The following is a 13,830-nucleotide window of genomic DNA, read 5'->3' on the forward strand; positions in this document are numbered from 1 at the left end:
TCTTTGATTACTTAGAATCAGGGCCTCTATGAATACTTAGTGCCACTCTGATTACTTAGAATAAGGGCCACTCTGATTACTTAGAATCAGGACCTCTCTGATTACTAGAATAAGGGCCACTCTGATTACTTATAATCAGGACCTCTCTGATTACTTATAATCAGGACCTCTCTGATTACTTAGAATCAGGGCCTCTTTGATTACTTAGAATCAGGGCCTCTCTGATTACTTAGTGCCACTCTGATTACTTAGAATAAGGGCCACTCTGATTACTTAGAATCAGGGCCTCTCTGATTACTTAGAATCAGGGCCTCTCTGATTACTTAGTGCCACTCTGATTACTTAGAATAAGGGCCACTCTGATTACTTAGAATCAGGGCCTCTCTGATTACTTAGAATCAGGGCCTCTCTGATTACTTAGTGCCACTCTGATTACTTAGAATAAGGGCCACTCTGATTACTTAGAATCAGGGCCTCTCTGATTATTTAGAATCAGGGCCTCTTTGATTACTTAAAATCAGGTCCTCTCTGATTACTAGAATAAGGGCCACTCTGATTACTTAGAATCAGGGCCTCTCTGATTATTTAGAATCAGGACCTCTCTGATTACTTAGAATCAGGGCCTCTCTGATTACTTAGAATCAGGGCCTCTCTGATTATTTAGAATCAGGGCCTCTTTGATTACTTAGAATCAGGTCCTCTCTGATTACTAGAATCAGGGCCTCTCTGATTACTTAGAATCAGGACCTCTCTATCCTCATTTCTTTTACTGCTTTCGCCCAGATTTCTCTGTCCTTCTACTAATACCTTTTTTTTCAGAAATAAGATTTCAGTCTTACTTCATACAAAGCAGAAAGTACACAGGTAAAGCTAGTCTCAGTTAGGGCACTGGTCTTTGACCTATGGGCCACCGCGTGAGTGGACTGCTAGGCACGATGGACCAATGGTCTGACCCAGCAGCGGCAATTCTTAGGGTTCTTAGAATTCTGGTGATATCGAAGAATGTTTAGCACCAGGGGTACGTGCCTCCATTTGTTGTTGTTGGGTTTTTTTAATGTTGGCTCCGTAGGTATTCCTGTATTTTTTCTTCCTTCAACAGGAAGGCAAAGACTACATTCCGCTGAATGACTCTCAGAGCTCCGAAGATGATGGCTTCTCCCAGGTGCCTTCCTCTGCTCAGCAGAACTCTGACGAAGAGGAGTTCGACGTGCGGCTTCACTGCCACAACTTAGCTGTGAGGTAAATCCTGACTGATGCAGCAAACTTGCCACTGGTGGCCGTTAACTAAAAAGAACATAATACAGTGGTGCCTCGCATAACGAACGCCTCGCACAGCGAACGCTGCGCACAACGAACTTCATGTCTTGCTTCCTACAACGAACTTCGTTTCACACAACGAAGTCGCCCGAGCTGCATCCTTCCGCGCAGGCACTGCGCTTAACTGCCCTCTCTCCGCCTGGCTCCCTGTGCAGTGGCGGACCGTCGGCTCGCAGGGGCCCGGCGCCTACTGCTGATGCATTGGGGGGGGCGGAGCTACTCTCGCCGCTTCCCCGATGCTAGAGAAAAAAAAAAAATGAACAGTTAAGTCCCAGTTTTTGCCGCTGAGACTGCCCTCTCTCACTGTAAAATTAGACTCTACTTAGTCTGTCTTTAAATTTAAAAAATGTGTGTTGTTTTAAAAAACAATTATGTTTTTAGATGTATCTAAATAAAAATAATAACAAAAAATTTATCTTTTTTTATATCATCTTAGCATATTTTATGCTACAGAACGAATTATTTTTTTTAACATGTATTGTTATGGGAAAACGCGTTTCACATAACGAACTTTTCGCATAACAAACTTGCTCCTGGAACCAATTAAGTTCGTTGTGTGAGGCACCACTGTACATCTTTTAATAGCCTGGCTCATTAAAGATGCCTTTGGAATTTACTAGGTTTTAATTCCTCCTGTTACGTATATGTGGGCTTCTAGCCTTCCAAGGCATTGCTTTCGTAGGTTCTGATACTGTTGCTTTGAATGTTTTATAATGTGAGGTAGGGAGTAGAGAATGACACGGGGACAAATTTGTCCCCGTTCCCGCAGAAACTTAATTTCCCCATCCCGTCCCCGTGAGTTTTGTCGCTGTCTCTGCTCCATTCCTATAAGCTCTGCCTTAATTGCTCAAGCTTTGAATTCTTATGAGGATGGAGCTTGCAGGGACAGGAAAAGAACTCAACGGGATGGGAAAATTTGTCCCCGTGTCATTCTCTATTCTGAAGTAGCCTGCATTAGGCGAAACATGGCCATGTTGGGCTATTTTAATAAAAGTGTTCTACTTCATCTTCTGTAATCCATTCTCTTCTTTTTCTGGAGAGGGGGGGGTTAATTATTATTATTTACTTGAAATTCCGCAACTAGGTATTGTGAATATTTGCTTCTATTCAGCAGCTACAGATTTCTATCGAATAACTGTGTTGCTTTGGGGATCACAGAGCCAACAACTGAGAAAGACAAGCAAATGAAAAATCCATCTGGGGGGGAATACATTCTGATGTTCTGGTTCAAGTCTCTTTTTTACCTGCACGATCTCTAAGTCTAAGGCCTGATTGGCCCAGGCGCCTAGAGCCTGGGCCAATCAGACCTTAGATTAAGTGGGGATGGGCGGACCCACTATGCCTAAGGCCTGATTGGTCCAGGCTTCTAGAGCCTGGGCCAATCAGGCCTTAGGCTTTGGAAGGATGGGCCGGGAAGGGGCGGGCCTGCCTCATTTCGACAAGACGGGCCTGCCGGCTGGACGGGCAAATCCCGTCTGGCCAACAAGGAAAGGTTAGTTTGATTGGGGGGAGGTTTGAGGGCTGTTAGCGCGGGGGGGGGGGGGTGCAGAGGAGGTGCATCTTCCGGCAGGAGGGATTGGGCACTCTCCTGCCAGCGATCGGTAGTATCGGGGGAGGCGGTCGGTAGTGTCGGGGGGGGGGCATCTTCTGGCAGGAGGGATTGGGCACTCTCCTGCCAGCGATCGGTAGTGTCGGGGGGGGGGGGCAGTCAGTAGTTTCGGGGGGGCATCTTCTGGCAGGAGGGTTTGGGCACCCTCCTGGCAGCAATTGGACAGGCGGCCGCGGCCCGCTATACTTATAGCAGCAGAGAGATCCCTTGCCGCAATAAGTATAGCGGCCGCGTCTACTTACAATGTAGACCAGCATTTTGTTGGCCTACATTGTAAGCGTCTCTTCCTCTACTAGGAAGACGCGTAGGGCCGCCTAGGTTCGCCTAAGGCCCGCCTAAGGCCCTTAGGCGATCTTAGGTGTCTTGCGGGCCTCGCCTTCAATATAGGCGGCCTGCCTGGGGAGCATTTCTTTAAAAAATGTGCATCCCAATTGGCTGATTAGACAGCTGTAGGATGCCTACAGCTGCCTAAAATCGGGACGCACTTTGTAGAATCAGGGCCTCATGGTCTACTTAGGAAACACAATGAGGAAGACCAAAGGGTAAGACTGAGAAGACAAGAATTCCAATATAATTTTGCTTTATTATGCTAAACAGTTCCAAGGACCCTTTTGGATACTCAATAAAGCCAAATTTTCTTGGAATTCGGATCTCCTCAGACATTCCCTGATCTGCATTTCTGTGCAACGGCATAGCTACAGGTGGGCCCAGGTGGACATAAGTCTACCCACTTTGAACCCAGATCCACCCAGCAGTGGCACAGCTGTGATGTGACTGGCAGAGATACCCAAGCTAAAGACTCCCAGAATCTTTCCCTCCATCCTTCCCAGTTGCTGGGGGGGTCTCTTAACTCCACTCCCTCCAATCCCCAGCACTTTCTAAATCCTTCAGTTCTTCAACGGCAGTGAACATACCCACGGCTGGCACTTACTCTATGTTTTCCCTCTGATGCAATGGAGGGAAGGCTCTGGGCCAGTGTGAGCAGCAGATATGAGACACTAGCTACTTTTGGTGAAGAACTGAAAGACGTAAAAGATACCAGAAGGTTGGGGGAGTGGAGTTAAGAGACTCCCGATTGCCTGGGGGAGAAAGGGAAGGAGCGATGCAAGGTAGGGAGCGGGGTTCTGGTGCCTACCCACTTTGGGCTCAGGTCTGCCCAAAATTGAGTGTCTTGCTACGCCTCTGCTTCTGTGGGGCACCACTTTGTCAAGTTCTACATCATGACAGAATGTTTGGGCTAAACAGATGTGTTCCCCCTTAAACAGATACTACAATTGTGTGTCATTTCCGGGCTGTTTCACTGGAGGAAATCAGATTCGATGTCCGTCCAGGGTGAAAACCTTTGAAGAGTTTCCCATGACATGCACCTCCTATAAATCTCACCCGGTGAGTATTTATCATCAGCACAATACAGAAAGGAGAATGAAGACATCAAGGGCATTCCTTCGCCGTAATTCATCACAAAGACTCAGAAGATTCTTTTCAAATTGCTTTATGGGACAAGAATTTCAAGCGGCTTTCATCATTGTCCATTTCTTACCTTCATTACAGGAAACAACTTAAGACTTTCTTGTTTATTAAAATTTCTTAGCTCTTAATACTAACATATTCTTCACGTTGATTTATGTATCATAGCTCGTCTTTTGTAAACCAAATTGAACTTTATGGTAATGGCGATCTAGAAATAAATTCTTATGTTATGTTAAGATTAATCTGCAACTTTCCCTGTAACAGTTTTGTTGGGTGGGTCCGGCAGGAAGGGTTGAGCAACTTCCTGCCGGCGATCATGGGGGGGTCTTTTGGCAGGAGGGGTTGGGCACCCTCCTGCCATGGTCGTCGGGGGTGGGGTGGGGGTCTACCGGCAGGAAATATTGAGCACCTTCCTGCCGGTGATCGTGGGGAGTCTTTCGACAGGAGGGGTTGGGCACCCTCCTGGAGATCTTCAGGGGCGGGTGGGGGGGGTCTACCAGCAGGAAGGGTTGAGCACCTTCCTGCTGGTGATCGTAGGGAGTCTTTTGACAGGAGGGGTTGGGCACCCTCCTGCCGCCATCGTCGGGGGGAGGGGAGACTGATGGCCATAGCCGTGACCGCTATACTAAACTAAACTACTAAAATAAACTAAACCTTAGGTTTGTATACCGCGCCATCTCTGCGAACGTAGAGCTCGGCACGGTTTACAGAGTTAGAATAGAAAGGAACTACAATGAAGGGTTATAGGAAAGGAAATAAGAAGATAGAGAGGGACAAGGGTACTAGAGAGCGGGAGGTATTAGATTACTAAACGTGGCAGGGAGATCCCATGCCGCGATTAAGTATAGTGGCCGCGTCTACTTACATTGTAAGCGTCTCCCGCTCTACTAGGGAGACACGTAGGGCTGCCTAGTTCGCCTAAGGCTACCGCCTAGCCTTAGGTGAGCTTAGGCGGGCTTGCGGGCCTCCCTAGGCTCCCAGAGGCGCCTTTAATATAGGCGACCTGCCTGGGGAGCATTTTTTTAGAAAACGTGCCTCTCGATTGGCTGAATCCAGGCCCTTGTGTCCATTCATAAATCTAGCAGAATCACAGAAAGGACTATATCGATCCCTTTGAGAGCTTGGGCAACTGTGACTTGTGTGAGCAACTGAGCTGACACAATGCATTCAAAAGCTCAGCCCTGATGGTGGCTTTCTTCAGTTCTCAACCCACTGAGGAACGTCGACTGCCTTGTGGGGTCACCAGAAAAAAAAAAAAAAAAGAAAGACTTGAGCAGGCAAAGTTTGAATGGATTGAATTTGATGTTGTGTTGTTATGATCCTAGCTTGGACTGCTTAACCATGGTAGGCGCTTATCACGTCTTTCTTCTCTGCAGGACAACCAGACAGATAGTGGAATGGTGTTGGCATCTGAAGAATTTGAGAGGATAGAAAAGAGACACAGAACAGAAGGTGGAGTCAGGTAACTCATTTACATTTGTTTATTAGAAACTTTATATACCTCATAACGGCCTAAAAGGATCCAAGCGGTTTACAATGCATAAATCACATTCATCAAGAAAAGAACTCCATTAAAAATAGATAAAGATTAAGAACAAAAGTATATAAAAAAAAATTTTTTCTTCATAAATATTATAACAAACTACATCTCCATAAAAACCATTCTAATGACAAAACAGTAAAACATTCAAATCTCAATGAACCATAATTTATACAGACAGCTAAAAATTCTCCATTACAGAATCAACCATTATATAAACACAGATCACAGGCCCTAACTCTGTTCTAATTTGGGAAAGCCAATTGAAAAAAAATGTGCTTTTAAACGTCTTAAAATTTATATAGGATTCTTCTTTTCTTAAGTCTATGGGCAGGTTATTCCATAACCGCGGAACTAAATTAAAAAACGCACAATCTCTAGTTGATGCAAGATGTGCCTTCGAGATGTGAGGAACGACTACCCTGTTATCGTTCAGAGATCGTAATAAACGCCTTGGGGCGTAAAAGAGCACCAAGTTAGAAAGATATGAAGGCGTGAGGGTGAGGGTGGGGGGAGAGATACTTTTATCTTAATTTTAGCCCTTTGAATACATATATTCAGGTGGGTGGGAGGAGAGTGGGATTACGTTACTACTTTAAATAGAGAAAGGTTATTGAAAAACTCTTAGGGCTCCTTTTACTAAGGTGCGCTAGCGTTTTTAGCGCACGCAGGATATTACCGCGCGCTACAAGGCTAGAACTAACGCCAGCTCAATGTTGGCATTAAGGTCTAGTGCGCGCGGCAACTCGGCGCGCGCTATTCCGCTCGTTAATGCCCTAACGCAGCTTAGTAAAAGGAGCCCTATGTATTTATGTTTTTGTTGGATGGGTGGGTGGGTTTAAATGCTCATGTATGTCTGTAAGATGATTGTGCTTTTCTTGATGTATTATATGTTTATATACTTTTGTATTGTATTGTTGATATATGAAAATCAATAAAGTTTTGGGGGAAAAAAAAGATATGAAGGCTGTAGCTGAAATAATGTTCTATGTGCCAACATCAGGATCGTAAGTTTAATCCTAAATTCCATTGGCAGCCAATGAAATTTTAAATACAAAGCTAGCAGCCAACCTACCGTAACACACGTTCCGAGTTTGGTCCCATAACATCACCAGCCAGGGAGTATTTTCTCATTGTCCTTCATCCCCAACAACCACCTGTTCTAGATTCCAGCACCATGATATGCTAGATGGGGCTCTCTCTATTAAATTAGTGAATGAAATTAACAATGTCTTAACAAATGGGGTAATGCTGGTAAGAACCCCTGAAGAAAATCTGTTGATAGCACTCATCCAGTTTATACTGAGTTTACTGTACAAAAAAAACCCATCAGCTAAAGAACCAACTCTAACATTATTAATATTTTAGGAAATACTTTAGAAACATCTCTACATATGAGTAGCATTTATAAGTGAAAATCAATTAATTACATAAGAATAGCCATGGAGCAATGGTCCATCTAGCCCACTATCCTTCTTCCAACAATGGCCAATCTAAGTCACAGGTACAGAATCCCAAATAACAACAACATTCCATGCTACCGATTCCAGGGCAAGCAGTGGCTTCCCCCATGTCTATCTCAAAGCAGACATTGCCTCAGTATATTCAATCTGAACAAGATATTGTAAAATTTAAAACACTTTTAAAGACCTATTTATTTAAAGATGCCTATGATTTTTAAAATTAGTTATTTTCAACTAATTTAAAATTTACTTCTTACATGGTGCTTTGGTTTTATAGTTCCCTTCCTTTTGTTTTTTTCCTTTTTTAACCAAACCCAAATATTGTAACTTTTATCCCTACTCCTCAAACTCATGTATGTATTGTTTTAAATTTGTAATTTGTATTTGTTTTGTAAGTTTCTTCTATCTAAACTGTAATATGTACATCGCCTAGAATTTGTAATAGGCGATTCATCAAGAATTAAATAAACTTGAAACTTGAAACTTGATTTTTCCTCCAGGAATGGCTTCCCCCATGTCTATCTCAAAGCAGACTATGGATTTTTCCTCCAGGAATTTGTCCAAACTGTTTTTTTAAACCCAGATATGTTAATCACTACCAGATCCCCTGGCAACAATTCTAGAGTTGAGCTATTTGCTGACTGAAAAATGTTTTTAAAATGTTCAGTGTAACATCCTTGTTTTTGTACTTTTTGAAAAAGTAAAAAATTGATTCCCTTTTACGCGCTCTACACCACTGAGGATTTTGTAGACCTCAATCATGTCCCCCCCCCCTCAGCTGTCTCTTATGAGAGGAGTTCCGTCCCCTTTATCATTTTGGTTGCTCTTCTTTGAACCTGTTCTAATTCTGCTATATCTTTTTGGAGATGCAACAACCAGAACGGAGCACAATACTCACGGTGACGTAGCATTATGGAGCAATACAGATGCATTAAAACATTCTTGGTTTTCTTTACCATCCCTTTTCTTATAATTCCTACCATCCTGTTTTCTTTTTTGGCCACTGCTGCACTCTAGGCAGAAGATTAATGTATTTATTTACAAAATCTTGTATCCCATATTATCTCCAACTCACATAATATACTGTAAAAATGGCAGTTTCTGAAAGATTTACGAAGATATTAATGTATTTTATATGGAGTGGATTTTTTTCCCTTTTCTTTTTCTTGTATGATTGCGCAGGTCTTTCCTATATTGTACCTGCTATTCTGTGCAGGCCACCCCCCTGTATTCTCTCTGCATATAATATACTTAAACTGCTTTGGTTGTACCACAGAAATCCATGACCTTTGACCCTGTGTGTGAGAGTCAGTTCCCGCTAAGGCAGTGGTCTCAAACTTGCAGCCCAGGGGCCACATTCAGCCCACCAGGTACTATTTTGAGGCCCTCGGTATGTTTATCATAAACACAAAAGTAAAATAAAACAGTTTCTTGATCATACGTCTCTTTGACTGTAAGTTACAATATTATTATTAAGACTTAGCCAAAAGGAAAGATTTATAAACAAGAGTTTTACCTCATGCAAAATTGTCATTTCTTTAATAAGACATTAACTAATTTTTCTGAGGCCCTCCAAGTACCTACAAATCCAAAACGTGGTCCTGCAAAGGGTTGGAGTTTGAGACCAATGCTCTAAGGTATAGCATGCACAACTACACACTATTTTTGACGTGGCCATCACTCCTGAATATGATACAGGAGAAGTGTAGGAGTCTATGGCTTTGCCTCTGGAAATACTGCTCAGTGAAATCAAATGAAGCCTCAACTGTGTTCTTAAGTACAAATCATACTTAAGTCAGGCGTCTGTAACTTGGGGACTGCCTGTATATCAAATCCCATAACCCTTGCCCCTCCCCTAATGTCATGTTCTCTATGCTCTCTGTTTTCAGAAAACATTTGGTTGTTCATTTATATCTTTCATGTATCTGAACATCTGTATCATATCTCCTCTCTCCGTCCGTTTCCTCTAGTATATACGAGTACATATTCAAGTCTTTTCTCGTACAGCTCCCGGTGAAGACCCCACATAGAGCTTGGAGCTGAGGATTGGCCTAGTGGAAGATATTCTGCCTCAGCACCCTGAGGTTGTGGGATCAATCCCAGTGCTGCTCCTTGTGACCCCATGCAAGTCATTTAATCCTCCATTATCCCAAGAACAAACTAAGTTCCTGTAACCTGCACCACAAAAAAAGGCGGTATACAAGTCTCATCCCCTTTCCTTTGGCTTTAAATCAATGATTTGGAAAGAGGCTTTGTTATACACTTCAAAGGCAACTGGAGGTTATTTATTTATTCATTTTTTAAAGCCTGTCCTCCCAAAGAATCCCAGAACGGGTTACAAGAGTACATTCACAATATAGACAGGAAGTGAACTAGAGGATAATACAGACTTAGTGAATATAGCATAGTTGATAACGTAGCATTTCAAATACAGCCATAACATAAAGGTAGGACAGCTTCGCTTTATAGGTCTAATGCATTCCCGTATTCAGCACCTGCCCTCATATATACCTACAAATACTCATATAAATCTATAAATATTGAAAATTGTATCTCAATTCCACTTGGTGCCACATACACAACATCAACCAGTGCACTCATATATACCAGAGAATGTTACCTGTCAGTATCAAAATATGTCTGTGATCTTCTACTACTTGATATAACTTCATCAAATGCCATGGCAGGATTCAGAAGGGCACCTTCTCCTCATTTCTCACACTGGGGTACCTCTGTTGATGCCTGGCCCGACAGTCTGACGGTACATTAAATGTACCATAAATAACATAACATAACATATGACATAACATTTTACATGAAATAAGATGATTCGTTAAACAGTCAAATATTTAGAAAAAAGATAGGTCTTCAATGGTTTTCTAAAATGGCCATAGGAATGGGTAGTAAGCAACAATATTCAGAATTCGTTGTCATGAAGAGCTGTCTGAGATGCCAAAGTATGATTCAAAAATTTCTTACTCCTGCAACCCTGGACAGATGGAAAATTAAACAAAGGATGAGTTCTTCTGCTATGTCTGTATGTTGCTAAAGAAAATCTATTGACTAAGTAAGAAGGAGCTGTACCAGAAACAACCTAGTTTAAACAATTCCCGGGCCTCCATTGGCAGCCAATGCAATTCACGATAAAAGGGTGTAACATGATCAAATTTCTTCAGGCCATAAATCAGATTCTTCAGACTGTGGAGAACCACAAGTACAAGGGGCACTCGGAGAAATTGAAAGGGGACAGGTTTAGAACAAACGCTAGGAAGTTCTTTTTTACCCAGAGGATGGTAACACGCTTCCGGAGGTTGTGATAGGCCAGAGCACGCTACAGGGGTTCAAGGAAGGTTTAGATAGGTTCCTAAAGGATAAGGGGATTGAGGGGTACAGATAGAAGTAGAGGTAGGTTATAGGAATAGTCAGGGACCACTTCACAGATCATAGGCCTGATGGGCCACCGCGGGAGCGGACTGCTAGGTGCAATGGACCTCTGGTCTGACCCAGTGGAGGCAACTTCTTATGTTCTTATTCTGACCGCTGTATTCTGTATTATTGTAAGTCTTGCCAATTCTTTTTTGATGACTGTCAGAAAGATAATATTACAATAATTCTTAATGCTTGAAACGGACAAAATCCCATCCATGACAGACCTGGAAATTAAAACTACCAAACACCCAATCCAGACCTCCCTCAAAATCCTGGGAGTGCTGATAGATAGATGCTGCACTATGCAGACTCAAATCAACAAAACTACCCAAAAAGCATTCTTCACAATGCGCAACTTACGAAAAATAAGGAAATTCTTCAACAAAGAACACTACAGGATCATTGTTCAATCCCTGGTACTAGGACTTGTGGACTACTGCAACATCCTATATCTACCATGTCCTACAAAAATGATCAAAAAACTACAGACCATTCAGAACACGGCTCTCAGACTAATCTATTCCCTCGGAAAATATGACCACATAACTAACGCCTACCTAGACTCACATTGGCTACCGATTAGAGCCAGAATCCAATTCAAACTATACTGTCTAATCTTCAAAGTACTCAACGGTACAGCACCTGCCTATCTAATCGATCGCCTACATCGTAACCTTCCACCCAGAATAAGAAGAACACTGACACCATTCTCATACCCACCACTCAACGGCACTCATCGTAAAAAGCTTTATGATAATCTCATAGCAACGCATGCAGCAAAACTCGAACCCTCCATAACCAGATTGTTAACCTCAACATCTGACTTCAAAGCATTCCGCAAAGAAATCAAAACGCTACTTTTCAAAAAGCATATTCAAAACACCTAATCTCCTCTTCCACATACACCGACCAGGTTTACCCACTCCCTGACACCATATCCTCAACCGACCAAAAAACAAACAAACAAAAAAAAAAACCTAATTCATCCTACCGATTCATATTACCTACCAACGCCTGGAAAAAGATTTGATATGTAATGTAATATAACTGCTTTCATCCAATGTTACCAAGTCTATACTCATTCTGTTACTATGTCTTACCTAAATGTCACGTACCCTCCTGGAAATGTCCAGCTTCTTCTTATGTAATCCGCTTTGAACCGCAAGGTACAAGCGGAATAGAAATCACTAATGTAATGTAATAATCGAGAAGACTCAGTAGTAACGACTGAACCAGTAATCTAAAAGCAGTACATTCAAAATAAGATCTAATTGTTCGCAATTTCTATAATGTGAAGTGACGTTTACGCACTACAGCATCTATCTGAGCATGAATTGTAAGATGCTGGTCTAAAATAACTCCCAAAATTTTAATCGTTGGATAAATTATATACTGAGTTGAATTTATACTAATAGAAGGTTCAGAAGAAATATTACTAACAGTTGCCACGAAAAACTTGTTGGAACAGCTATTGTCTGTCAGTTATGACCGTTTCTCGTTTTTGTTTCCTTCACAGCAGAAAAGGGAGCAGCCGAAATACAGAGCCGATACCACAACACTCATGCCACAGGGACAGGTATCGACCATCCTACCAATGTCATATTGGAGGCCAAATGTTTTACAACAGCGAATACGGAGAATTATCAGAACACTCGGAAGGGGACAGCTACACCCCACCAGGCGAGACCGCAAGTCCAACCACCATCCATGCTTCCTTCTTCTCGGACCAGTACTAAAGCAATCGGACTCCGTACAGACACAGTAGCAGACGTCCAACTTCCGTTGGCCTTGCATCGGCGCTGTACAGTTACTGCAGGGCAGAGCTTTTGCTTCAGCCTATAACAAGACAACAGGAAACCCAAGTGAGAACAAGAAATTTGAGATAGTAGGAAAGGGAAGACGATACTGAGGGGTGTGCCAGGCAAAGCTATGCAACGTTACAACTTGGATTCTGCCATTGAAATGCAATGACCGTGGTGAAAGTGAAGGGAACAGTAGGAGAGGTGAGGTTGGTGAGCAAGAACTGAGTACCGCTCTACTCGATAAAGGTTGGAAAATGACTCGGTGGATAGAGAGGCACTGGTAGCTCTCTGTTCCCACTCCCTCTGAATATATCTAAGTCATTCTTTTTATTTTTTAATGAAGAGAAGACTTGAAATGGGCCCGTCTGTCACCTTCTCTGCAGGGATCAGGGTGCATCAGAAGAAGGATGGGACAAAGTCAATGTGCACAGAGGGGATGCTGTGATTATAATATCCATGTCTTAATACTGCTAGTATGTGGCTAATTATAAATCAGAATGTTGATATTAGTCAATCAGATGCCGCCATTTTATTACGTATAGGATCTTTTCATAATTGACTTCCACTATGCCATTTCATTTGAGCCCTAGAGTTTTGTTTGCATTTTTGACTCTTTCTATTCTCCCAACAGAATTATTTCTCTTTATTCTTTTATCCATTGTTAGTTAATGTGCAGAAATAGTCGAGACGTAGCTTTGTCCATTCTTACAATACTCAATTACTGCTTCCAGGCATCATGCTAAATGCGCAGGACAATACTGATAAACATTTACAGGTCTGTCCTGTCTCGTTTGGGTACTTTTTTCCCACTTACACCATATTTCAGTATAAGGGTGATTTTTATGGGGTGTTTTTTTGTTTTGTTTTTTTAGAGAAGCCAGCAAAATGAAGCTAAGTGAAATGCCACTTATCATGAGTACACCGCGGGAGCCGTTAAGATTGCATAAATTTGACAAGAGGAGTAGAAAATGACATGCTTCACATTTTGGTATTTAAGTGCAGGAGAAATATAGCCATCTTGGAATGCAGTGTCAGATTCTGAGAGCACCCAGGACCCACTAAAAAAGAATTCAGTAATGGCTCCGCTCCAATTTGGATGTATTAAAGACTCCTAAGTGCCCCCATTGTAATAAACATATGGCATCACGCTGAGGGAGTACTGATACAGAATGTTCTGATCCGCAATGACTTTTTCAGTGG

At 42.4% G+C, this 13,830-nt stretch overlaps 1 protein-coding gene across 3 annotated transcripts in view; it reads left to right on the forward strand.

Moving 5' to 3' along the window:
• The window catches only part of FLT4 (fms related receptor tyrosine kinase 4), a 266,815-nt gene extending 253,407 nt beyond the window's left edge, over positions 1-13,408 (forward strand). For 2 of the 3 annotated variants that reach the window (XM_033927002.1, XM_033927004.1), the window contains 4 exons: positions 1,100-1,239; positions 4,192-4,312; positions 5,773-5,858; positions 12,345-13,408. In XM_033927002.1, coding sequence (XP_033782893.1) covers positions 1,100-1,239; positions 4,192-4,312; positions 5,773-5,858; positions 12,345-12,564 — 567 coding nt within the window. In that variant the 3' untranslated portion in view covers positions 12,565-13,408. The remainder of the gene's footprint in view (positions 1-1,099; positions 1,240-4,191; positions 4,313-5,772; positions 5,859-12,344) is intronic. The other variant, XM_033927003.1, reaches the window with a different exon arrangement.
• The last annotated feature ends 422 nt before the right edge of the window (positions 13,409-13,830 follow it).

Source organism: Geotrypetes seraphini, chromosome 18 (genome assembly GCF_902459505.1).
Source record: "Geotrypetes seraphini chromosome 18, aGeoSer1.1, whole genome shotgun sequence".
Lineage (NCBI taxonomy): Eukaryota > Metazoa > Chordata > Amphibia > Gymnophiona > Dermophiidae > Geotrypetes > Geotrypetes seraphini.